The sequence below is a fragment of the Carcharodon carcharias genome, chromosome 7 (assembly GCF_017639515.1).
Source record: "Carcharodon carcharias isolate sCarCar2 chromosome 7, sCarCar2.pri, whole genome shotgun sequence".
NCBI lineage: Eukaryota > Metazoa > Chordata > Chondrichthyes > Lamniformes > Lamnidae > Carcharodon > Carcharodon carcharias.
The window spans coordinates 143,841,914-143,869,757 of NC_054473.1; the positions used below are offsets into that span (position 1 = coordinate 143,841,914).

At 42.2% G+C, this 27,844-nt stretch overlaps 1 protein-coding gene across 4 annotated transcripts in view; it reads left to right on the forward strand.

Moving 5' to 3' along the window:
* znf423 (zinc finger protein 423) overlaps positions 1-27,844 on the forward strand; it is a 369,797-nt gene that overhangs the window by 145,544 nt on the left and 196,409 nt on the right. For 3 of the 4 annotated variants that reach the window (XM_041191829.1, XM_041191831.1, XM_041191832.1), the window contains 2 exons: positions 416-3,651; positions 4,254-4,338. In XM_041191829.1, the coding sequence (XP_041047763.1) occupies positions 416-3,651; positions 4,254-4,338 (3,321 nt within the window). The remainder of the gene's footprint in view (positions 1-415; positions 3,652-4,253; positions 4,339-27,844) is intronic. The other variant, XM_041191830.1, reaches the window with a different exon arrangement.

The window sequence follows — 27,844 nt, forward strand, 5'->3', positions numbered from 1 at the left end:
GAGATGGAGGATTGGAATACATGGCATCCGGAGTAGCTGTTGGCACTGGATCCAGCTATTGGGGCATCTTCATCCTGGATATGATGGATGAAGGCAATAAAACATTAAAAAAATATATATTATTTTAATAGCTTTATTATGCTTTTGATATTAATGCTAAAATGATGAAATCAGATTCAATGATTCTGTGTCATAATTGTAGGAAAATCTCCAGCAGCCTATCATTCAACCTTAATGTAGTTCCTATTTGGCAAAAATGTATATTATTTGGTACAATTAATTTTATCATTGTTTTTTCACTATCCTGATAAAAGCTCAAGTCTAATATAATAAAGCTGCATGGCCTAAAAATGGTTTGTCCTTATTCATCAAGTAAATTGGGAATTGAGTTTTATAATCTTCCTTTCCTTTGCAGATGGTGACGATGACCCACAAGTTTCTTGGGTAGCTTCATCTCCCTCCAGTAAAGATGTTGCATCACCCTCCCAGATGCTAGGAGAGGGCTGTGATCTTGGCCTTGTGGATGAAGAAGGAGGGACTGGTTTGCCCTATCCGTGTCAATTTTGTGACAAATCATTCAGCCGTTTGAGTTACCTTAAGAGGCATGAGCAAATCCACAGCGACAAACTTCCCTTCAAGTGTACATTTTGTAGCCGCCTATTCAAACATAAACGAAGTCGTGACCGTCACATCAAACTTCACACTGGAGACAAAAAGTACCACTGTCATGAGTGTGAAGCTGCTTTTTCTCGCAGCGATCATCTCAAGATCCACTTGAAAACTCACAGCTCAAGTAAGCCATTCAAGTGTACAATTTGTAAACGTGGATTCTCCTCTACAAGTTCGTTACAGAGTCACATGCAGGCTCATAAGAAGAACAAAGATCATGTTACCAAGCTTGAAAAGGAGATGAAAAAAGAAGATGTTGTCTGTGATTATTGCGATGAGACGTTTAATCAAACTGAAGACTTGGAAAAGCATATAGCAACAAATCACCCACAGATTTGTGAGAAAGCCGAATTGCAGTGCATCCATTGTCCTGAGGTATTTGCAGAAGAAAATGCACTGATCAATCACATTGATCTAGCCCACGGGAATAAGAAACATAAGTGCCCAATGTGCCCAGAACAGTTTCCTACAGTGGAAGAAGTCTATTGCCACTTGGATAGCCACAGACAACCAGATTCCAGTAATCATAGCATAAGTCCTGATCCTGCTACAGGAAGTGCAGCTTCAATGAGCAGCACAACCCCAGATTCCAGTGCTTCAGTAGAACGAGGTTCCACACCTGATTCTACCCTAAAGCCATCCAGAAGTCACAGGAAACCATCAGGATCTTTGGAAAGAGAAGGAAATCAAAACTCCTGGTCACCAAAAGTGACCTATAGCTGTCCATATTGTTCGAAGCGTGATTTCAGTAGCTTGGCGGTCCTAGAAATTCATTTAAAAACTATTCACTCAGATAAACCTCAGCAAAGTCACACATGCCAGTTCTGCCTTGATTCACTTCCCACTTTGTATAATTTAAATGAGCATGTCCGGAAAGTCCACAAAAATAATGTTTTTCCAGTAATGCAGTTCACCAGTGCATCTACATTTCACTGCAATTACTGCCCAGAAATGTTTGCTGACCTAAATAGTTTGCAGGAACATATACGGATTACACATTGTGTTCCAAATGCGCTCTCTCAAGATGGAAACCATACTTTCTTCTGTTCTCATTGTTCACTGGGATTTCTTACAGAATCTTCACTCTCAGATCACATTCAGCAGGCTCACTGCAATGCAGGGAATCCCAAGCTGGAATCTCCTGTGCTACAAGCCACACAGTCCTTCATGGAAGTTTACTCTTGTCCTTACTGCACCAATTCACCCATTTTTGGTACCATTCTTAAGCTCACAAAGCACATCAAGGAAAACCATAAGAACATTCCACTAGCAGCAAACAGTGGCCGAAAATCAAAGTCAGAACAAAGTCCCGTTTCTTCTGATGCAGAAGTCTCTTCTCCCAAAAGACAGAGGTTGTCAGCAAGTGTACCTTCACTTTCAAATGGTGAATACCCATGCAATCAATGTGATCTCAAGTTCTCCTCTTTTGAAAGCTTCCAAAGCCATCTGAAGTCACATTTGGAAATTCTTCTAAGGAAGCAATCTTGTCCTCAGTGTAAAGAGGATTTTGATTCCCAGGAGACCCTGTTACAACACCTCACCATACACTACATGACAACCTCTACTCATTATGTCTGCGAGAGCTGTGATAAACAATTTTCCTCAGTGGATGACCTACAGAAGCACTTGTTGGATATGCATACTTTTGTGCTATATCACTGCACATTGTGCCAAGAAGTGTTTGATTCCAAGGTCTCCATCCAGGTGCATTTGGCAGTGAAGCATAGTAACGAAAAGAAGATGTATCGTTGCACAGCCTGTAATTGGGATTTCCGAAAGGAAGCAGATCTTCAGCTTCATGTCAAGCATAGCCATTTAGGCAATCCAGCAAAGGCCCGGAAATGTATATTCTGTGGTGACACGTTCAGTACAGAAGTGGAGCTGCAATGCCACATCACAACACACAGCAAAAAATATAACTGTAAATTTTGCAGTAAGGCCTTTCATGCTATTATTTTGCTAGAAAAGCACCTAAGGGAGAAGCACTGTGTGTTTGACAACAGTAGCCAGAATGGTACTGCAAACGGCATTGTGTCATGCAACAAAAGAGTGGAGACTGATCTCCAGAACATACTGATGAAAAACCAGGAAGCTCTAAACAGCCATGAAGCTAGTGAAGATGATATTGATGCTTCAGAACCAATGTATGGCTGTGATATTTGTGGTGCAGCATACACTATGGAGGTCCTTCTTCAGAATCACAGGCTGAGAGATCACAACATTCAACCTGGAGAAGATGATTGTTCACGGAAAAAGGCTGAATTCATTAAGGGGAGCCATAAATGCAACATCTGTGCAAGGACTTTTTTCTCAGAGAGTGGCCTCCGAGAGCATATGCAGACCCACCGTGGACCTGCAAAGCACTACATGTGTCCTATTTGTGGTGAGAGGTTCCCTTCACTTCTAACACTGACTGAGCATAAGGTCACACATAGCAAAAGTCTTGATACGGGAACTTGCAGGATCTGCAAAATGCCACTGCAGAGTGAAGAGGAATTCATTGAGCATTGTCAGATGCATCCGGACCTGAGAAACTCTCTCACAGGGTTCCGTTGTGTAGTTTGCATGCAGACAGTCACCTCTACTCTAGAGCTGAAAATTCATGGAACATTCCACATGCAAAAATTGTCAGGAAACTCTTCATCATCATCTCCAAATAATCAGAGTCATCAGAGACTCTACAAGTGTGCTTTATGCCTGAAAGAGTTTAGGAGCAAACAGGACTTGGTGAAACTTGACATCAATGGCTTGCCCTATGGCTTATGTGCAGGTTGCATGAACAGAGGTACCAATGGCCAATCTTCAAATGTAATTCAGCAAGAAAACAATGAACGAACCAGCGCCAGTCTTCGGTGTCCTGATTGTGCAGTTAAGTTTGAAACTGTGGAGGATCTGGAGAGTCATATCCAGATAGACCATAGAGAAATGACACCAGAAACAAGTAGCCAGAAAAAGTCATCACAGGCATCACCTGCTCCAAGGGTAAGAAAATAAAAATAATTTATTTATATTAAGAACAGAAAGAGAAATCTGTATTAATACAGTAATCCTTAAGAAGGGTAGTGTATCCAAATATGTAAATATTATAAACCCTGGAATTACTTTTTCTTTATTGATTTAGCTATGTAGAGTACATGTAATTTTTTGGAAGAATCTTGAAAAAATTTCAACCCGGTACCATGCTGATTACAGTTGATAACTTCAAGGTGAATTTCAGTTTGAATTAATTTAAGGTTTTGTATAACTTTAAATGGGGGGGCCAATTAACTTAGTTACCAAATGGCTAGTGTGTGGTTCAGATTAATGCCAACAGCATGGCTTCAATTCCTGTTCTGGCTGAGGTAGACTTGCGATCTGTCTCCTTGCCCTGCCCCTGTGAATGGAAGGCAATGGCAAACCACCACTGACAAAAACACTGCCAAGCAAAACAGCTCAGGATGAAGTATCACCAAACAATGCATCAAGGACTTGCCTTCAGGCAGAGCGGACATAAATGACAAATTTAAATAAACAGTGCTAAAAGAGTACACTTAATAAATAAATGAGTAAATAATAGTTTCCTTCATCTTATAATTGTCGGACAGAAGAAGACCTATCAATGCATCAAGTGCCAGATGACTTTTGAGACTGAACGGGAAATACAGATCCATGTTGCAAATCACATGATTGGTAAGAAAAATGTTTTTATTTTATCCATTGAAGAAATTTGAATTTTCTAGTCAGGTAACTTTTTGGGTGCAGGGTTTTGCCAGTAGATGGATTAACTTCTTTGCTGAGCTACGAGCTGCAGTACCTGTTCAATTGTGGTGTGGACATTCTGTGGATAGTACTTTGGATAGAGCTGAGACGATGCGGTAGGGCAGAATGGGCCAAACTATGTTTTGATGAACATGTCTCTTTTTCACAGTATTTTTCCATAATTTGTGTTTAGTTGATAACCCAGAATACTTCAGTTTTGGCACTTCTGCTACCATCTGCTCCATTACACTTTTGAGTTTTAATATTGACTCTAATAATATCATTAGAATTCACTGGCTGGAAAAGCTCTCAGACCTGCTGCTGCTTTGCCAGCGCAATTTCGTCGGAGGTTCAGTGGAAACCCTGTTTAGAGTTTCAACAGGGATTCCACTGCACGTCCAGTGAAATAATGCCAACAAAGAGGGAGCAGATGCAAAAAATTTCCCAGTCACTGTTCAGCTTTTCCATCGCTCATAGAGCCATACCATGCCAACTGACCCCCGCCCTCCCCTGCTGACCCCAGTTGAGAAAACTCTGCAGTAAAGCACTGTTGACAGTGTTTGTTGAAGGGCATGCAACTTTAATTTAAAGGAAAATCAATCAAATAAAATCAGTTTTAAATATAACTCAACTTATAGCTGAATACTAAATACAAATATGTGGAAGATTCTCTGGTTCAGTTGGTAGCAATGGGGAAGGTAATTGTTTTGTTTCCCATTCTGGCCGGAATTTGCTAATCGCAAATGAGAGAATGGTGGGAGCACTGTAATTGGCTTTAGTGTTTAAATGCTTGGGAGAGGAAAAGTCGTCCAGAGTACTCCCTGCTGACCATTATCAAGTGACTTGCTGCTGGAAAGTGTGTGTGTGGACATTGGGTGAACGTAGGATCAGACTCACTTGTGATGTTCCCCCTCCACTGCATACATATGGTCAAACAGTGTGATAATGCTCAGTTAGGGAATGCACCAAGGCTGTCACTGCTCTTTGAACTGCAGTCCAGCAAGAGGATAGAAAAGATAGAATAAAGAAGTGGTAAAGCAGTGATAGATGAAATGCAAGGTTTTGGATAATGTTTATGAATATACAGTAATCTAAGTATTTCTTTTTGTATTAATAAGTCAGTCAATATGGGCATAATATGGTAAAACATCAGGCATAAAAACAGAAAATGCCGGAAATACTCAGCTGGTCAGGTAACATCTGTGGAGGGAAACAAAGTTAAGGTTTCAGGTTGATGACCTTTTGATAATTTGTACTACATCTGGCATATTTCTTCAAGAACAGCAAAGCACTGAAATGTATTTTTAGTTTTTAGTTAGGTTACTGGAAAACTGGATGCTTTCTCTTAAAATAACATTTTAATAAGATGTGACTGGTTTGCCACAGTTCCATTGAAATATTGTGCAAGAAACCAAGTATAAACATTTAATACCGTAGTTAGAACTTTTAGATGTTCATAGTTGATCATGAACTACAGATTGACAAATAGTGTTGGATTTTCCTTAGAATTTACACCTGATCTGTGTACTAAATGGGTAAAATGGGGGCGGGGTGGGGGGGGCGGTGGTGCTGATGCATACTGCTGCAAGATTGTCAGTCCCTTTAAAGCCCATATGAAGCCAATTCCGAAACCTTTAAATGGGTGATGAAGTAGGTGTGGCTAATCTCTCTGACCTATTTTCCCCAACCTACACTCCAAACTTTTTTTACAGTCTAAATATACAAGTGACAAGAGGGAGAACAGTAAGATAATGCTTGAGGTGGATACTGCTTGAAGCAACTGAGAGGTGGTGTTACTTTCCTTACATATAGATGTCTTTAGTGCTTTGGAGTTCAGTCAATTTTGTTGCTACCTTTATTCAGCTCTGTTAGAAGTATAGCTTTGGATTGGGGACATGAATTTCCCGATGGGAAATCCCTCTATTCCTTTGCTATAAATAGTAGATGGAGCATGCTAGATTGGAGCCACTTAGTGAGGCGTCACAGAATTTTTTTTTTCTCTGCGTGCACAAATCAACTCACTAGGGTTCACAGAACAAGAAGACCTTTTATTCATCGGAACTGCCTCTCAGAAGGCTGTTATTGTACTAACCCCCTCCCACCCACTGGCTTTGGAAAGAGTTGTCAGCTGCTGGCTGAAGAACGGCAGCCTACTTCAACCAGGTAAACAGCATTGTCTCTACCAGTTAAGGTCACCACTGCTTTGAAATTCTTTGCCACTGGATTCTTCAAGGTAGCATCTGGTGACCTTTCCCACATTATTCAGGCCACAGCTCATCACCACAGCAAAAAGGTCACTGATACTCTGTTCAGGAGGACTACACAATTCATATCCTTCCCAATGGAACAAGGGAAGCTAAGGGAAAGAGCGAGTTACAGCCTGGCATGGTTCCCAAAGGTGCAAGGAGTAACTGACAGAAGCAGATAGCACTCAAAACCCTGTATGTCAACTGCCTAAATTTTATGAGTGGGAAAGGCTTTCATTCTATCAATATACATCTAGTGTGCAGGGTGCCAGTCAGCTTATCCTGCATATGAATGCCCGATACCCAGAAAGCTGAAAGGACATTTTTATCATGTGCTAATTCATCATGTCAGCCCTGAAGACTCTATACTACATATCAAGGCGCTGATTAGCAATCTGGCCTCTCTCCTACGGTCACAGCTGATGAACCCAGCACAGCTCCCAAAAATAAAAGGGGCAACACTTATTATATAATTTGCATGCAATTACAAGAAACATTATTGAGAGAAGGAAAAAGAAAGACTTGTAGTTTTATCACCCTGACTCTTCAGGGACATAACAGCGACATGGGCCTGGATTTTCCTTACAAGTCGGATAGTGGGAGTCAGGAAATTTCCTGGCTCGCTACACCCACCTCAGGGAAAAATTGTCCCAAATGGTGGGATCCTCATTCAGAGGTGGGGGATGGGCAGCTGCCCCTGGGTGCAAGTCAGAGGTGGACACGGGGCTGCCGAGTGCTAAGGTGAGCTGTTTAAAAGGCTTGCCATGGTTCTCTAGGACTTCATTTCAGTTGTTTTCTTAAACATTAGGCCCTAGAGCCCTCATCCCTCACACGCCACACCATGTTCCCATTCCCAATGCCCATACACAACACAAGAAATTGGAACAGGAGTAGACCATAGAGCCTGCTCCGTCATGCAGCACGATCATGGCTGATCATGGGTTTTAACTCCACTTTCTTGCCTGCTTCCCAATCCTTTGATTCCCTGAGAGTCTAAAAATCTGTCTTATCTCAGCCTTAAATGTATTCGATGATAGAGCATCCACAACAGCTGGAGTGGAGAATTCCAGAGATTCACAAGCGAAGTAATTTCTCCTCATCCCAGTGCTAAAAGATCGGCCCCTTATCCTGAGACTGTACCCCCACGTTTTAGGTTTCTTGACAGCGGGAACAATCTCTCAGCCTCCAACCTATCAAGGCCTTTCAGAATCTTGTGTATTTCAGTGAGATCACCTCTCATTCTTCTAAACTCCAGCGAAAATAAGCCCAATTTACTCAGCCTCTCATCATAGGACAACTCCCTCATCCCAGGGACCAATTTAGTGAACCTTTGTTGTACTGCCTCCAATGCAAGTATATCCTTTCTTGGATGTGGAGACCAAAACTGCAAGCAATACTCCAGATATGGTCTCACCAAAACCGTGTACAATTGTGGCAAGACTTCTTTATTCCTGCACTCCAAATCCTTGCAGTAAAGGCCAATATGCAGTTTGCCTTCCTAATTGCTTGCAGTACTTGCATGCTAACTTTCTGTATTCCTTTTATGAGCACACCCAAATCCCTTTGAACAGCAACACTTAAAAATTCCTCACCTTTCAAAAAATATTCTGCTTTTCTATTATGACCAAAGTGAATAACTTCACAATTCCCCATATTATACTCCACATGCCATCTTGTTGCCCACTCACTTAACCTGTGTATATCTCTCTGCAGCCTCTTTCTGTCTATCCCACAGCTTACATTTCCATCTAGCTTTGCATCATCAGCAAACTTAGTTACCCACTCTGTTTCCTGTCCATTAAGAAATCTTCTATCCATGCTACTAAATCACCCCCAACTCCATGACCCCTTGCCTATAATCTTGTCTATTAACCTTTTGTGTGGCACCTTATCAAATGTCTTTTGGAAATAAATATGTGCCAACTCATACCAACCATGCCCTTCACCCAACTCCAATGGCTCCTCATACACTCCATGCCTGCTCATGCTCCTCAGACATCCCCGTGGCCCCTCTTGGTTCCTATGGCAGTTTAGTGCCAACTCATAACCCTCATCTACCCTCATTGTTCCTTATAGTCCCTATTCTAACTTAGTGGCAACTCACACCTCCCTACCCACAACCTTTTGCTTTTATACTCTCATTGTCAACTCATATGGTAGCCACCATAGGCAAATCTCAGGAGCCATGCTGAGATTCAAGGTTCTAAATCTCTATAACAGACTTCACGATATAAAAAAAGTTCCATTCATGAAATCCCACTCAATTTAAATTTCCTCAAGTACTGAATCACTTGTTGGAACAAACATTGATATTCATAACCCCATATCAAAGGCAGCTAATCCTTTAATAACCTCTATGAGCTGTCAATCAACCTGGGAACGTACAACCCCCCTCCCCCCACCCCACAATTGTGATAGTGATAGGTTGTTGAAAGCAGCCAAACATTAATAATATTATAATGATAGCACTTAAGGTTATGTCAACAAACACCTATTAAAACTACTAGGACAAAGAAGGCAGCTCACCACCACCTTCGCTCGGGCAATTATGGATGGGCAATAAATGTTGGCCTAGCCAGCGATGCCCACATCCCGTGAATGAATTGAAAAAAATGTTTTCAAATCTCACGGACAGAGGCAGGCATTTTTTTCAACTTTTAAAGGGCTGACCATTTAAATAACTTGACAGCTTGATAGTTCTATGGACCTTATCCGCCCTTCAAGAGCATCTACGACTTCTCATTTGTAACTCTCACACTGCAGGATAAGGCCCTTGCTCCAGCGAAAATGCGGTCCGTTTGAACTCAGCACTGTGTTCAAATGGCCCTGCTGAGCACAGGATTCCCATATGGGGGAGTCATGTCCCACCGCTGTGCCCCCACCCTCGCCGGTGAATACAGGATCTGTTAGAATTGGGGGCAGGATTTATGGATGTGGATCCCGCTTGCCATTTTTGAAGGAGTCTTCATGACTCTGTGAAAATCCAGGCCATGATTGCAAAGTGACCACAGCTAGGACCTGAATATTTAAGGGTATTTGACATTTCAGAAGGATGGGAAAAAATGAAGAGGAGGTGGGGTAACTCTGTTAATAAAGGATGAGATCAGTACAGTGGCAAGAAATGATCTTGGTTCGGAGGATCAAAATGTAGAATCAGTTTGGGTGGAGATAAGAAATAGCAAAGGAAGGAAGTCACTGGTGAGGGTGCTTTATAAGCCCCCTTACAGTAGCTACACTTGGACAGAGTATAAACCAAGAAATCTTCATATAACTTGGATAAATCATAGTTCATAGAATGTATTCAGGGCAGTTTCTTAGAACAATACATTCTGGAACCAACTAGGGAACAGGCTATAATAAAAAGAGAAAGCGCTGGAAATACTCAGCAGGATTGGCAGCATCTGTGGAGAGAGAAACATTGAACATTTTGAATTGAATATGACTCTTCAACCAAACAGGGAACAGCTATTTTAGTCCTGGTAATGCGTAATGAAACCAGAATAATTAATAACCTCATAGTAAAAGATCCTCCACTAAGAGTGATCATAACATGATAGAATTTCAGATTCAATTCAAAGGTGGGTTGCAAACTCGTGTCTTGTGGAGTGCCACAGGGATCATTGCTGGGGCCTCAAATATTTATGATCTATGTTAATGACCTTGATGAAGGGACTGACTGTATTTTAGACAAATTTACTGATGATACAAAGATGAGTAGGAAAGCAAGTTGTGAGAGGATACAAAGTGCTATCAAAGGAATTTGGCAGAAGGAGTGTAATGTGGAAAAATGTGATGTTATCCGCTTTGGCAGGAAGAATGGAAAAGCAAAATATTATTTAAAAGGATACACTTGCATGAGAGGCAGTTCTGAGAAGATTCACTAGGTTGATTCCTGAAATGAGGAATTTTTTTGTTTTGTGAGAAAAGGTTGAGCAGGTTGGGCCTATTCTCACTGTAGTTCAGAAGAATGAGAAGAATCTTATTGAAACAAATACAATTCTGAGGGGGCTTGACAGGATAGATGCTGAGAGGATGTTTCCCCTTGTCGGGGGAACTTAAAACTAGGGGGACACAGTTTAAAAATGAAGGGTCTCCCATTTAAGATGGAGATGAGGAGGAATTTCTTGTTCCAGGGTCGTTAGTCTTTGACATTCTCTTCCCCAGAGAGCAGTGGAGACTGAGTCATTGAATATATTCAAGGCTGAGTTAGAGAGATTTTTTGATTTACAAGGGAGTCCAGAGTTATGTGTGGACAGGCAGGAAAATGGAGTTGAGACCACAATCAAATTAGCCATGATCTTAATGAATGGCCTAGCAGGGTTGAATGGCCTATGACTATTCCTATTTCTTATGATCTTATAGTTAATGAAGTACTTTTTAAACCTCATCACTGTTGTACTTTGCCAAATGCAACAACTAGTTAGCACAAGGCAAGGACCAACAAACAACAATGAGATAAATGATGAGATAATCTGCAGTGGTGGTGATGTTTGATGGACATATGTTTTCCAGGACACATGCTACAGCCCTTTTCTTCAAATTGTGCCACGGATTCTTATGATTGGAACTTTGGCTTAATGACTCAGCTGAAAGACAGTACCTCTAGCAGTGCTGCACTGCTGTGTCAGCCTAGATTATGTGCTGAAGTCTCTGCAGTGAGGCTTGAACCCACGATCTTCTGATTCGGGCCAGTGCTACCACTAAAGCAAGGTTCATCTTGAACAGACTATAGATATTTTACAAATGTATTAATAAATGTGGTGGAGCCCTACAATGCAACCCAGAATCTTTGTAGCTTGCTCTGTGCTATTGCTGCTTCCGAAAGCTGAAAGGAATGATGATGGAAAGGGGAGTGAGAACACTACCCCCAAAGCTTGAGGTGGATGTTCAGGAAGATGTGGAGATGAGGCAAGACACCCAGCAGCCTGAGAAAGGAGAGCTTCTATAGCCTGGTGTTTTCAATGAACTATGGCTGAAATGTAATTTTTCTCATTCTGTCATAAGGTGGAAGTGAGCATCACTGGCAACATTTATTGCCCACCCTTAATTATGCTTGGCAAGGTGGTGGTGAACTGCCAGTTTGAACTGCTGCAGTCTGTATGGGGTAGGTGGACTCACAGTGCTATTAGGGAAGAAGTCCCAAGATTTGAACCCAGTGAAGGTGAAGGAATGGAGATATAGGCTGAAATTATATGGTCCCCTGCTGCCCTTTTGAAGGCACAGGGGCTCATAAAGTGCAGTCTAGTCAGCCTGCCACCCACCCATGGACCTGACCTATCTCCCATTTTACAAGGGGTGGTGGAGGCGTCAGGTGCACCACCTGCCTGTAGGACTAATGAGGCCCTTATGTGGCCATTTAAGTACCTTGTCCCACCCCCACCACTATATTACCTGCAGAAGGTACAGGCCAATGCCAGATGGATGGCCCAGCAGCTTTTACTGTGTGGGCGGGTACCGGCCAAGGTGGGGGGTGATGGGGAGCTTGCCCATTGGATCTACCCCCACACTAGGTCATATCCCCCCTCCCCCCTTTAACTCTAACCCCCCCCCAGGCCTCTCAAACCCAGCCCCTACCCGCTTCACCCTCCTTACTGGGGCCTGCCTGCTGGGCCCTGCCGATACCCTGGGTACCTGAAGTCCGATATCCGTAACCTCTTCTTCGGGAACTGCCTGCAGTCCCAGGGATGGCCACTGCTCGAACCTGGTGCTACGGAGCTGCTGGACAGTCGGATTGGCGGACAGCTCTGTAAGGTGAGGTTTCCTCCCTAGATGGGGGTGGAACCCTCGACCTTAGGCAATTAACGCCCATGGCGTGTTAAATGGCTGTAAGGCAGCCAGCATCAGTGGGGATGCTTTCCCCATCGACTGTTCGAGTGGCAGGGCAGGAAACCCTGCCACCTGAAAAATCCTGCCCATCGCTCCAAGTCAGGATGGTGTATGACATGGAAGGGAATTTGCAGGTGGTTGTGTTCTGTGCATCTGCTGCCTTTGTTTTTCTAGTTGGCAGAAGGCGCAGGTTTTGAAGGTGGTTTCAAAGGATCCTTGGCACGTTGCTGCAGTGCATATTGTATATGATACGCACTGCAGCCCATGGTGTTCTGGTAGTGACGGCAGTGAATACTTAACGCGGTGGATGGGGTGATGATCAAGCAGGCTGCTTTGACCTGGATGGAGCCAAGCCTCTTGAATGTTGGAGCTGAATTAACCCAGAGTATTCCATCATACTCCAGCCCTGTGCTTTATTGATGGTGGAAAGGCTTTAGGGATTCGGGGTGAGTTACTCGCTGCAGAATTTCCAGCCTCTGACCTGCCCTTGTGGCCACAGTATTTATGTGGCTGGTCTAATTAAGTTTCTGGTCAATGGTAACTCCTAGGGGATTCAGCGATGGTAATGCCAGTGAATGCCATGGGGAGATGGTTAGATTCTCTATTGTTGGAGGTTATCATTGCCTTGAATTTGCGTGGCACTGATGTTAATTGCCACTTACCAGCATAAGCCTGAATGTTGTCAAAGGCCTTGCTGCATATGGGTACACAATGCTTCATATCTGAGGAGTTGTGAATTTTACACTGTGCGATCATCGATGAACATCCCCACTCCTGACCTTTTTTGGAAGGAATGTCATTGACGAAACAGCTGAAGATGGACATTATTCTGAGGAACACCTGCATCAATGTCCTGGATCTGAGATGATTGGCCTCCAAAAACCACAACCATCTTCCTTTGTGTGAGTATGACTCCAACTAGTGGGGAGATTTCCCTCTGATTCACATTGACTTCAATTTTGCTAAGGCTTCTTGATGCCACACTTGGTTAGATGCTGCCTTGATGTCAAGGGCAGTGGCACTCTCCCTCTGGACTTTGGCTCTTTTGTCTATATTTGGACCACGGCTGTAATGTGGTCTGAAACCGAGTGTCCCTGGAAGAACTGAGCACGAGTGAGCAAGTTATTACTGTGTAAGTGCCACTTGATACCACTGTTAACAACAACTTCCATTACTTTGTTGATGATCGAGCATAGACTGACGAGGTGGTAAGTGGCTGAATTGGATCTGTCCTACTTTCTCTGGACAGGACATATCTAGGCAATTTTCCACATTGTTGGGTAGGTGACAGTGTTGCAACTGTACTGGAATAGCTTGACTGGAGGTGTGGCTGGTTCTGGAACACATGTCTTCAGCACCAGAGTCAGGATGTTGTCAGGGCCTTTAGTCTTTGCTTTATCCTGTGCATTCAGTCATTTCTTTCTAACGTGGAGTGAATCAAATTGGCTGAAGTCTGGTATCTATGCTGGGCATCTCAGGAGGAGGCCGAGATGGAACATCCACTTGGCATTCCTGGCTGAAGTTAGTTACAAATGCTTCAACCTTGTCTTTTGCACTGACATGCTGGGCTCCCCCATCATCGAGGATGGGGATATTTTTAGAGCCGCCTCCTCGGGTTAGCTTTTTAATGGTCCACCACCATTCATGACTGGATGTGGCAGGAATGTGAGCTTTGATCTGATCTGTTGGTTGTGTGATTGCTTAGGTCTGTGAAGAGCATGCTGCTTCTGTTTTTTGGCATGCAATTAATCCAGTAAATCTGTACAAATAAAGGGACTTGTTATCTTCATGTGCTTCCTCTAGAGCCCAACGATGCCCCACACCTCCAAAATGTTTTATGAATTTCCTTTGTAAGACAGAAGTCTAAAGATCCCCTGCAATGAGGGAGTATTTAGATTTCTTTAAGTTAGCTGACACAAAGGATAGTGCTAATAAGCCTTAGTGGCATCATTAGCCATATCTGCAGGGATAGCCCCTGTCACCAGTCAACTATCCTGATCTGTTGGCTTTGTAACATCACCATTCTGCACCCATACCTCAGTGCACCTGCTGTTGAAACCCTTATCCGTGCGTTTGTCACCTCCAAACACAATTATTCACTGTTTTCTGAAACCTCAGACATTGATATCTTAACTCATATCAATAACCACTCACCCATCACCCTTGTGCTCACTGACTTACATTGGTTCAGTCCTCCAAGGCCTCCAATTTAAAATGATCATCTTTGTGTTCAAATTTCTTCATGTCCTTTCCTGTGTAACCTCATCCATCCCCACAGTCCTCCGAGAATCTGCATTCCTCCAACTCTGGCCTCTTGCACATTCCTTCCACCATCAGTGGTTTTTGTGCCTCAAACTCTTGAATTACCTTCCAAAGTAACTCCACAGCCCTCGAAAAAACCTACTTCGATCAGTTGTATGAACGTGGCTATTCTCATGCATTCTATGACAAGTGACCTCAGGAAATTAAGTTATCTGTCATGTGACACCTAAGAGTGAATGCTCACTTGACCAGTAAGTAGGGGTATATAGGCTATATTTGGCACAATCCCAGGGCTGTTATTGAATTGTATTCATTCCACTTTTGTATATTGCGAAAAGTGTAGTATACTGTTTATGTTGAATTTTTTTGTGATAAACTTTTAGTCACCCCTCCTAATATCTTGCCTTTTGCTCAGTGTCATTTTGTGTCTTTTGTGAAGTGCTGTGAGATGAATTCCTACATTAACGGTGCTATATAAATTCAAGTTGTTAGTGCCTTTTGCTAGTTCCAAAAGGTTTCAAGGATACATAAAAATTAGCCAAGAACTCTGTACTCAAAGCCTGATTCAATTCCATGACTTTACCTAAAAATGTCAGAAAATGCATTCACTGTATCATTAACCCTCTAATAGCTACCCTTTGCACAAACTAACTTACTTCATAAAGTCCCTCATGTATATTGTGGCTCAATTGGTAGCATTCTTACTTCTGAAAGTTGCAGTTTTAAGTTGCGCTCCAGAGACTTGAATACAAAAATCTAGGCTGACGCTCCAGTGCACAACTGAGGAGTATGATACCATCCAAGGTGCCATCCTTCAGATGAGATGTAAAACCACGGCTTGGTCCGCGCTCTCAGGTGGACGTTAAAGATTCCATTACACTATTTCGAAGAAGAGCAGAGGAGTTTTCCCAATCTCCTGACTAATATTTATTCCTCAATCAACATCACTAAAAACAGATTATTTTTTTGTTATCATCTTGCATGGAGCTTGCTGGGTGCAAAATGTCTGCTGGGTTTCCTAGATACTTCACTGGCTGTAAAGTGTTTTGGGACACCCTCAGGCTATGTAAGTTGTCACATAAGTGCAAGTCTTTCTTTGTGCTGCTTCTACAAAGTGCTTCCTGAATAAGATGACATTGAGTGTTGGATGAATGACATAGCTTTCTTGGAAACTTAGAGGCTGAAATCCCTTTGCCTCACGGAAATAGTTGACTCTTTAACAAGTCATTTGAGGCCCCTATTTAATGGTGTATATATTACCAAGTGTTGTAACATTTAGTGATCAATGTTTCTTCTGCTGCTACCGGGCTTTTTTACAACTGTATTTTGAAACCAAAATATAAGTAGCATTTAGAGGACTCGTTCTTTCTTACCCGTGTGTGCAATTCAGTCCATCCCAGCACTGGCTTATGTCATCATTCAATTAATTACCATAGATGTTGGCATATAAGTCGACCTTTGTAGCTTGAAAGTCTCTCCAAAAACAGGGGTCAACTTATATTCTGAGTATAAAAGTGAACTGTCAGTGTGGGTGGTCACCATCTTTGTTGTTCGCCATGTGTGGGGGTTTCTTAAACTCCCACACAGCTTTGCAACACAGATCATATTGCCTGCTTGATCCCTTGCACCCAGTTATAAGGCACCATTGAGTAAAACATCCGTTTTTGGGGTGAAAAATTGAGGCTGACTACTAATAGCATGCTGTGGCTGAAAGGGTGGGGGGGTCGACTTATGCACAGAGTATATGCAAAAACGTGAATTTTGGGGATGAAAATATGGGGTCATCTTATACGCTGGGTCGACTTAAATTATCTGCGATAATTCAAATCCTGTTCTAACTGTAATCTAGATATGTAAATAGCACCTTTCATGAACTTTATATCTTAATCAGTTTCAAATTTTTAAAATTCAACATGTACAAATAATATAATGCAGTTAAAATCACTGCACATTACCAAACTCAAAACCTTTGCTGAAAAGTATCCATCTAGGAGCGAAAGAAAACATGAGTTATGATTCTTCGCGAAAAAGCTGATAAAGCCAAAGGCAAATTTAAGATTTGGGTAGCATCAAACTCAACTTGAAAAGTAAAAATTACAGGATTACCTATTGTAATGATGTAACTTAGATTCTCGACAAACAATTTTTCTTCTCAAGATATGCTTATGCCTTTACTCCACTCTTTAATGTTTTTCATCTTGTGGCTCCCAATAGTTTTTTTTATTTTAGGCAATTTTTTTTAAACAAGGCTCTTCAGACAAAAAAGGTTGCTGACCTTTGTCCTAGAAGTATCAGCTTCTAGTCAATGGAAGGAAGCATGCAGGCACAGCAAGCAGTTAAGAAGGCAAATGATATGTTGGTCTTCATTGCAAGATGACTTAAGTACAGGAGCAAGGATATTTTACTGCAGCTATACAGGGCCTTGGTGAGACCACATCTGGAGTATTGTGTGTAGTGTTGGCCTCCTTACCTAAGAAAGGATATACTAGCCATAGAGGGAGTGCAGTGAAGATTCACCAAACTGATTCCTGGGATGGCAGGATTGTCATAAGAGGAGAGATTGGGTTGATTAGGTCTGTATTCACGAGTTTAGAAGAATGAGAGTGGTTCTCATTGAAATGTATAAAATCCTGACAGAGTTGGACAGACTGAATGCAAGGATGATGTTTCCTCTGGCTGGGGTGGGGGGTGTCTAGAAAAAGGGTTTATAGTCTCAGGATACGGGACAGGCGAATTAGGACTGAGATGAGGAGAAACGTCTTCCCTCAGAGGGTGGTGAACCTGTGGGATTCTGTACCACAGAAGGTTGTAGAGGTCAAGTCACTGAATATATTTAAGAAGGAAATGCATAAATTTCAAGGCTTTAAAGGTGTCAAGGGGTATGGGGCGAGAGCGGGAGTATGGCGTTGAAATAGAGGATCAGGCATCATCATATTGAATGGCAGAGCAGGCTCAGTGGGCCAAATGACCTACTTCTGTTTCTGTTTTCTATGTTTCTATCATGTGTAGTGGCAAAGGGTGCGGGGTTTGAAGTTCTCTGATATCTCTCATTCTGAAATCCTCTCAGTTGTCAAGAAATATGACCAACACCATGTTTGTTTTCTTTTCATCCTTAAACCACAGATGACAATGATATCATTGAGGAAATTGGCTAATTTGAATATGGCAAAGCTTCCTACATTAATGTTAATTGAGCTCCTTCACATTGTCAGACTTAGCAACTTTTCATAGCTAGTTTCTGGATGACACCCAGGGGAGGTGATGGCATAGTGGTATTGTGGGGAATGCTCTGGGGACCCGGGTTTGAATTGATGTCTCATTTAATTCCAGATTTTTATTGAATTAAAGTCTAATGATGACCATGAAATCAATTGTTGCAACAACCCATCTGGTTCACTAATGTCCTATAGGGAAGGAAATCTGCCGTCTTTACCTGGTCTGGCCTACATGTATCTCCAGACCCACAGCAATATGGGTTGACTCTTAAATGCCCTCTGAAATACCACTCAGTTGTATAAACTGCTACAAAGTCTCAAAAAAGAATTGAAACTGGATGGACCGCCCGGCATCAACCTAGGCACTGGAAATCACTATGGCAAGCTCAGCCTTGTTGACCCTGCAAAGTCCTCCTTACCAACATCTAGCGCCAAAATTGGTAGAGTTGTCTCACAGACAAGTCAAGCAACAGCCTGACATAGTCAACCTCATGGAATCATATCTTACAGATAATGTCCCAGACACCACTATCACCATCCCTGGGTATGTCCTGTCCCAACGGCCGGACAGATCCAGCAGAGGTGGTGGCACAGTGGTCTACAGTCGGGAGGGAGTTGCCCTGGGAGTCCTCAACATCGACTCCGGAGCCCACGAAGCCTCATGGCATCAGGTCAAACATGGGCAAGAAAACCTCCTGCTGATTACCATGTACTGCCCTCCCTCAGGTGATGAATCAGTGCTCTTCCATGTTGAACACCACTTGGAAGAAGCACTGAGGATGGCACGGGCGCAGAATGTACTCAAGGTGGGGGACTTCAATGTCTATCGCTAAGAGTGGCTCAGTAGTACCACTATGGAGCAAGCTGGCCAAGTACTAAAGGACATAGCTCCTAGACTGGGTCTGGGGCATGTGTTGAGTGAAACAACAAGAGGGAAAAAGATACTTGATCTCACCCTCATCAGCCTGCCTGCCACAGATGCATCGGTCCATGTCAGTCTCGGTAGGAGTGACCACCGCACAGTCGTTGTGGAGATGAGGTCCCTCCATCGTGTTGTGTGGCACGACCGTCATGCTAAATGTGATAGATTTCAAACAGACCTAGCAACTCATGACTGGGCATCCATGAGGTGCTGTGGGCTATTAGTAGCAGCAGAATTGTACTCAAACACAATCTGTAACCTCATGGCCTGGCATATCCCCCACTCTACCACTATCATTAAGCCAGGAGATCAACCTTGGCTCAATGAAGAGTGTAGGAGGACATGCCAGGAGCAGCACCAGGCATACCTAAAAATGAGGTGTCAACTGGTGAAGCTATAACACAGGACTACTTGCGTGCCAAACAGCATAAGCAGCAAGTGATTGACAGGGCTAAGCAATCCCACAACCAACGGATCAGACCTAAGCTCTGCAGTCCTCCCGCATCCAGTCATGAATGGTGGTGGACAATTAAATAACTCGCTGGAGAAAGAGGCTCCAGAAATATCCTCATCCTCAATGATGGGGGAGCCCAGCACAACTGTGCAAAAGATAAGGCTGAAGCATTTGCAACAATCTTCAGCCAGAAGTGCCAAGTGGATAATCCATCTTGGCCTCCTCCAGAGATCCCAAGTATCACAGATGCCAGATTTCACCCAATTCAATTCATTCCACATGATATCAAGAAACAGCTGAAGGCACTGGATAGTAAAAATGCTATGGGCCCTGACAATATTCTGGCAATAGTGTTGAAGACTTGTGCTCCAGAACTTGCTGCATCCTTAGCCAAGCTTTTCCAGTACAGCTACAATGCTGGCATCTACCCGGCTATGTGGAAAATTGCCTAGGTATGTCCTGTACACAAAAAGCAGGACAAATCCAATCCGGCCATTTACAGCCCCATCAGTCTACTTTCCATTATCAGTAAAGTAATGGAAGGGGTCATCAACAGTGCTATCAAACAGCACTTGCTTAGCAATAACCTGTTCACTGACTCCCAGTTTGGGTTCTGCCAGGGCTACTCAGCTCCTGACCTCATGTTTGGTTCAAACGTGGACGAAAGAGCTGAACTCCCGAGGTGAGGTGAGATGACTGCCCTTGACACCAAGGTCGCATTTGACTGAGTGTGGCATCAAGGAACCCTTGTAAAATTGGAGTCAATGGGAATCAGACTGTAAAACTCATCACTGGTTGGAGTCATATCCAGCACAAAGGAAGATGGTTGTGATTGTTGGAGGTCAGTCATCTCAGCTCCAGGACATCACTGCAGGAGTTCCTCAGAGTAGAGTCCTCAGCCCAAGCATCTTCAGCTGCTTCATTAATGACCTTCCTTCCATCATAAAGTCAGAAGTGGGGATGTTCACTGATGATTGCACAATGATCACCATTCGCGACTCTTCAGATACTGAAGCAGCCCATGTCCAAATGCAGCAAGACTGGACAGTATCCAGGCTTGGACTGACAAGTGGCAAGTAATATTCGTACCACACAAATGCCAGGCAATGACCATTTTCAATAAGAAAGAATCTAACCAACTGCCCCTTGATGTTCAATAGCATTACCATCACTGAATCCCTCCTATTCCCCACAATGGTAACTGGGGTTACCATTGACCAGAAACTGAACTGGACTGGCCATATAAATACTGTGGCTACAAGAGCAGGTCAGAGGCTAAGAATTGTGCGATGAGTAACTTACCTCCTGCCTCCCCAAAGCCTATCCACCATCTACAGGGCACAAGTTAAGAGTGTGGTGGAATAATCCCCACTTGCCTGAATGAGCACAGCTCCGTCGACACTCAGGAAGATCGACACCATCCAGGACAAAGCAGCCTGCTTGCTTGGCACTCCATCCACAAACATTCACTCCCTCCACCACCAATAAACAGTAGCAGCAGTATGTACCATCTACAAGATGCATTGCAGGACTTCACCAAGGCTCCTTCGATAGCACCTTCCAAACCCATGACCACTACCTCTAGAAGGACAAGGGCAGCAGGTAGATGGGAACATCACCACCTGGAAGTTTCCCTCCAAGAGTCCCACCATCCTGTCTTGGAAATATATTGCCGTTCCTTCATTGTCACTGGGTCAAAATCCTGGAACTCCCTCCCTAACAGCATTGTGGGTTACCTGCAATACATGGACTGCAGTGCTTCAAGAAGGCAGCTCATCACTACCTTCTCAAGGTAACTAGGGATAAGCAATAAATTCCGGCCCAGCCAGTGAAGCCCATATCCCATGAATGAATAAAAAAAAAAATCAACACATTGTTAAAACAAAAATATTTTGGGAAAATGTCTTTAAATTTAAAAAATTAGCATTGTGGAAAAATATTGCGAAATAATTTTCAGGAAAGCGTGCTTATACTTATTGATGTCTGACAATCTTCTTTGTCACAGTGTTTTGTAATTTAAGCTCACTGGTCAAAGAATGCAGGCATGAAACACCACTGAAGTGGGGATCCAACGCAAAATGTTTGCTCCCAGGGTGTCTCCTATCTGCAGGAATAAGTCAGGCGAAGTGCCATGAATACATTTATACATATTTCCCTTTTTTAACATCTAGAAAAATTTTGTAATTCAGTCGAGTATTCTTATCCTTAACTTACAAGTACTCTGTACCTTGTTGATAATTTGTATTTATTGTGTTTTGATAATATAGTTGAGGCATAGTAAATGCATAGCTTACCACAAAACAATGGCCTGGAATTTGTGGCAAACATAACGCTGTGGCTATTGGTGGACAATCAGACAACAACTTCTGGCAACCCCACACATGCAGTTAAATATGTAAATGAGGAAGTTGCTGCCCAAGTTGTCCTGTTCTTCTTGAAACTACATTATCCTGGTACCTTGCCCAGAGACTCACCATTAAAACATATCAAAAGCATGAAGTCGTGCTTACCCGCTAGCTACCCACCAACTCATCAGCAAAACTTTAAGCTTGTCCAGTCTAGTGTAAGTGGATTTTTAACCCGTGATAAATCTTACTTACAGCAAACAGCCTTCTGGCACTGAAAATTAATTTTACAAGCGCGGACTCTTATTCCTTCAGGTTATAGTTATTATTGGAGATTTTAAAAAAAGACTACTTTTTTTTACTTTTTCTCTTTCTTTTATCTCCCTCTAACTCCAACATTCTTTCCCTCTCGTTATTTTGCTTTCTTTGCATGATTTGACATTAGATTAACTATTTTGACTGACACTTTCTGGTTCAGACTCTGCATACGTTATTATCAATTCTTAAACCTGATTGGTTAAGGAGATGCACAATTGTTTGCCCTGTTCACATAAGTCCTAGATCCCCTGTAGAAGGCATTGCACTGAAATGGATTTCTACAAGATCCAGTACAAAAACCCATAAAAAGGCTGTGGACAAATGGAGCTGTTCATTCCTGCTGACCACAAAATCTGGGCCAGTATGCCTGGGATAAATTTGATTATGTGCATGGTAGAATTTATTGTACCAGACATATGTCAGTCCAGGGCCCACTTGGTACATACAGAAACTGATAATTTTGTTACTTTTATTTGACTTTCACTTGGCCTAGACTTTTTATGCATTTCAAGCAAGAATTCCTATCAATAAACCTGAAAGTATACCAGTCTTGTAAGTGAGCTTGCTGAAGCCTTTCAAGAGAAATTTGTAAATGTCGTGAACTGACAAGCAGCTGCAGAAGTCACTGAAGATTTGTATGAAAATGGTGAGGCCAACTGAAACTGAGAGACGGATACCAAAAATTCCATTCACCATTTCATATGTTATTGCTTATGTCAAAGGATGTCTGAATGCAAATGAATACTGTGTGTGGGCTGAAGAGTCAGTTTACCATTACATGAGATTTGTGTTTTTACCCTGGTGAGCGTGTTGCTGGTGTTGGAAGCTGCAGCAGCTTACTTGAAAATCAGTTTTTCATTTGCAGCTACCACCATTATGCCCTTTCTTTCATGGATGATGATGGCACTGAGAACAAGAAATTCACCAATTAGTACACATAAGTGTATCACAAACATAGGTTTTTAATTTTGTTTTTTAAATTTTAGGTAAATACGTTCCAGTATATTAAATAAGGGAATGTATACTGCAGGATATAAATCTCGTAGTGATATTCAATTAATACATGAGTAAAACAACATTTTTTTTTGTTTGTTGTAAGAACCCATTTTCCTATTATTTTCTTGCATTGCAATCTCTCTGACCTAGTGACCAGGGAAACTATCAAGGCCCAAGTTCCTCTGATCTTTATGCTGTAAAAATGCTGTATTCTGGGTGGAATTTGGAGTGCGATCTGATTGCACCAGCTCTCTATCCCTTTTCCCTATTCATCAAAGTTTGCAGTGATCTTGGCGGCATGTGCAAATATATTCATCTACAGTTGGATTGGGTGCATGCAAATGCACATAATGAATTCTTTGAAGAAGTATCAAAAAGATTTGGCAATGGTAATTCAGTAGATTTAACATATTTGGACTTTCAAAGGATTTCAGTAGGGTACCACAAACTAGACTCGTGACTAAAGTCAAGGCATGTGGGGTACATACATATAGATCATTAAAAGTACAGTAGTGAGTTAGGTTAACAAAACAATTTTCAAAAAGAAGCAAACTAAACAGATAAGTGGCCTGATGTTATTTCCATAGGGAGAGCATTGAAAAGCAGTGAAATCATGTTAAACTTCTGTCAAACCTTGGTTGACCACAGTCTCCACGTTATGAAAAGGATGTGGAGGCAATGGAGAAGGTGCAAAAAAAAGCCATGAGGCTGATACCCAGAACTGAGAACTTCAAGAAAGGTTGACCAGGCTGTTGCTCTTTTCTTTAGAAAAAAGACTATTAGGGACTGACCTGATAGAGGTCTTTAAGATAATGAATTTTTTCCACTTGTCAGGGAAACCAAAGCCAGAAGTCATGAATATAAGATAGTCACTAATAAATCCAGTAAGGAATTCAGGAGTAACTTCTTTAGCCAGAGACTGGTAAGAATGTGGCATGTGCTACCACAAGGAGTAATAGAGGCAAATATCATATATACATTTATTTAAAGAGAAGCTAGATAAGCACATGAGGGAAAAAGGAATAGATGGATATATTGATAGAGTTGGATGGATGGAAGTGTGGAGCATAAACAATGGCATAGATTAGTTGAGTCGAATGGCCTGTTTCTGTGTTGTTGACTTGATGTAACTACAGAATGTAATGTTATTCCAACACATGCTCCCATAGAATGCTGGGTGCAGAAGATTCTTGTGCCTCCCTGGTGTACAGCATTGCTGAGGACCTCTGAGGCATTTAAAAATTAAAGCTTAATGCAGAGGAATCAACTAGAGTACGTAACCAGCCTAAATGAACAGTTTTTAAATACAATCTTTGAGTCCATAGCCAGATTGCCTTAGTTGTGGCCAGGCCCTGCCACCAATTTCTCTCTGCTACCAATGATGAAACAGCCCTTGCCAACCCACAGCATGATCTGGAAAATATCCAGACTTAGGTTGACAAGTTGACCAATAACCATCATATAAGTGGCAGATAATGGCCATTTCAAATAAAGGGTATCTCAGCCATCCCCTTTTTGACTTTCAATGACACCATCATTGCTGAGATTCCTGCAGTCAACACCTTGGGGATCACCACTGATCAGTGTTTGAACTGGACATAGTGACAAGAGCAGGGTAAAGACAGGGTACCCTGCTATGAATGGTTCACCTCCTGACTCATCAAAATGCTTCTACCATCTATAAATCTCAAGCCAGCGGTGTCATCAATGTTACTATTCCTGTAGAAACCTACAACTTTAAAAAGGAAATTTGAACTTCCAGTTGATAGCTGAAAGAATGACACAAGATTTCACATTTTAAAACTTCTACTGTGACAAATGACTAGAAGCACTAGTGACTAAACCCTATTTTCTTTTTGTCATAAAGTCGTCACGGCACAGAAGGAGACTTTTTATTTGCTCATGGGATGTGGGCGTCGCTGGCTGGGCCAGCATTTATTGCCCACCTCTAGTTGTCCTTGACAAGCTGGTGGTGAGCTGCCTTCTTGAACTATTTGACCCATTGAGTCCATACCAATTCTTTGTAGAGCAATCCAGTCAGTCCCATTTCTGGTCCAACCGCAGAGCCCATCAAATTTATTTCGCTCAAGTGCCCATCCAATTGCCCTTTTAAATCATTGATCATCTCAGTTTCTTCCACCCTTATGGGCAGCAAGTTGCAGATCATTACGACTTGCTATTGGGCAAGTTGTACTTTAAACTACAGAGAGAAAAGATTTCAATGCATTCTCAGCAAACAATCCACAGTTGCTCATAGCTCCAATGGGAGCAACTGTATCTCCGCTTCAAGCAATGTCTCCAGGCACTTTCTTCAGTATTCAGAAAGTTTCTTAAATCCAGCACCAGCAGTAAAGCCTGTTCAGATGATTTCTCTTTCCCCGGCCATTCTAGGACAAATCTCCTGGAATCCTTAGAAAGCTGCAGGTTTCATCTCTTTGACTAGTGACAGTCTCCCTCCTGCACCTGGCTGTGGTTGCCCACGAAGTCAAACCACCTTTTCTGTTTCCTGACCACATAATCTCTGCTAACTGTCTGTGATATTCACTGTTTTGTAGGGAAACCTGTAACCTGATCTGAAAGATTGCTTCCTCGCACTCTTTCCCATGGCATGTGAAACTTTGTATTAGCCTTGTACCTAGATAGAAATGCTAATTAGCTATTCTTGACCTTAACTCCCTTTCATCTTAGAAATAAATAGACAATTCACAGCACAACTATTTACAACCCAATACCAATAACATATTTGTAGGGTTTTGGGAGGCTCAGAGTCTACTCATTGCAACTCAGACACTGCTGCCATTGTCTCCAAGCGTAAATACCTTGCATCTCCTTCTCGGTATAACAGTCCAAGCCTTCCTTTGACCTCTAACAATCAAACCACCAAGGCTTACTGTCAGGCAGATTGTAGAACTGGCCACATGACCCCCTTCATTTACCCTAAATTTAAAGCTACAGTCCTAAAATATACATCTTATATACTTCATAAGTGTAACATAAAATACTTACCTGGATGGTTGCAGCTACAGCAAACTCAGGAATCTCAACAGCATCCAGAACAGATCGTTGGATCATTGTTCCTCATATTGAAGTCAATATCAATGCTCTCCACCCCTGGTGCACTGCAGCTGCAGTTTGCACGATCTATATGATGCACAGCAGCAAATTAGCAAGGTTATTTTGACAGCACCTCCCTCCCCTGTGATCTTACTACCAGTAATGACAAGAGTAGCATTGTTGAGGGATACCATTGCTGCCAAGTACCCTTCACACATTATCCTGTCTTGGACATATTTTGCTGTTCATTCATCATTGCTGCGTCAGAACCATTGAATCGCTAATGCAATCACCTTAGTTGTTCAAGGGAAAGACGCACTACTGCCTTCCTATGGAAAATAGCGATGGGAAATAAGTACAGCTTCACCAGCGTTGTCTACATCCTGAGGAGACTTTTTTGAAAGCTGGGTTCCCCAATTGCACTATTAATGGCACAAGTGCCTATCAGATGTGTGTAAATGCCTCTAAACATGAAATTTAGGATGAAACCTGGACATGTTTGTGGGAAAAGCTGAAGTTCTGCCCAGTCCTATATTCATCCTAAAAAAGGCATCCATTGGAAATTTTATGTGTCGTTTCTACTGTGAAACTACACGTCTCATGTAAGATTTGTATGCAATTCCTTTATTTACTTCTAGGGAATGATATGCTTTTATGTAGCAGCTTAGCTTTGCCGAGACAGGGAATTTCCATGTGGACAAATCCATTGCAGTATCAGGCTTGCATTTTTCCCAACTTTTATTCCTAACCTATCGAATTGCTTGTATTCACAACTATTATATAGTGGAATGCAAAATAAGCAACAGCAAAGCAGATATCTTTAGTGTCACCATAGGTTCCATTTCCCTTTGTCTCCCTTTTATAAATTTGCACAGTAAAATATATTTACTGAAGATGATCAGGTTGAGCCATGGCATAGATTTGGAAGTGTGTGTCTACACAATCTTATTAGGAAAATAAAAGAGAGTTGTTTTGATAATGTTCACATGGGTAGAAATGTTGAGAGTCTGTGCTAAATAAAAATCCCCATCTCAACACTAAATTTGATCAATTTAACTAGTATGCTTCTACTGTGGTACTATTAAGTGTTACTGTTATTTATTTGGATTTTGAGGTCCATTTGCTATGTAAGAATATCCTTGAGTTAATGAACATCCCAGTGTAATGTTAAATATAGTTATGCACTATAGTGCTCCATGGGCTATTTATAGTGGAGTAGATCTACAGAACATAAATAGAAAAGGACTCTGAGGATGGAGAGTAGTCACCATCAGAGTCAGAGAGAAGAAGGTGTTGTATCTGAATGCACGCAGTATACGAAATAAGGTAAATGAGCTTGTGGCGCAAATTGAAATTGGCAGGTATGATGAGATGGGCATCGCAGAGACATGGCTGCAGGGTGATCAGGACTGAGAGCTAAATATCCAAGGATGTACATCCTATTGAAAAGATAGGCAGGTAGGCAGAGGGGATGGGGTTGCTTTGTTAGTAAGAAATGAAATTAAATTGATAGCAAGAAACGACATAGGATCAGATAATCTAGAATCTGTGTGGGTAGAGTTGAGGAACCGCAAAGGTAAAAAAACCATAATAGGAGTTATGTACAGACCTCCGAACAGCAGTCAGGATGTGAGGCACAAGATACACCAGGAGATAGAAAAGACGTGTAAGAAAGGCGAGGTTACAGTGATCATGGGGGATTTCAATATGCAGGTAGACTGGGAAAATCAAGTTGGTAGTGGATCCCAAGAAAGGGAATTTTTGGAATGTCTATGAGATGGCTTTTTGGAGCAGCTTAT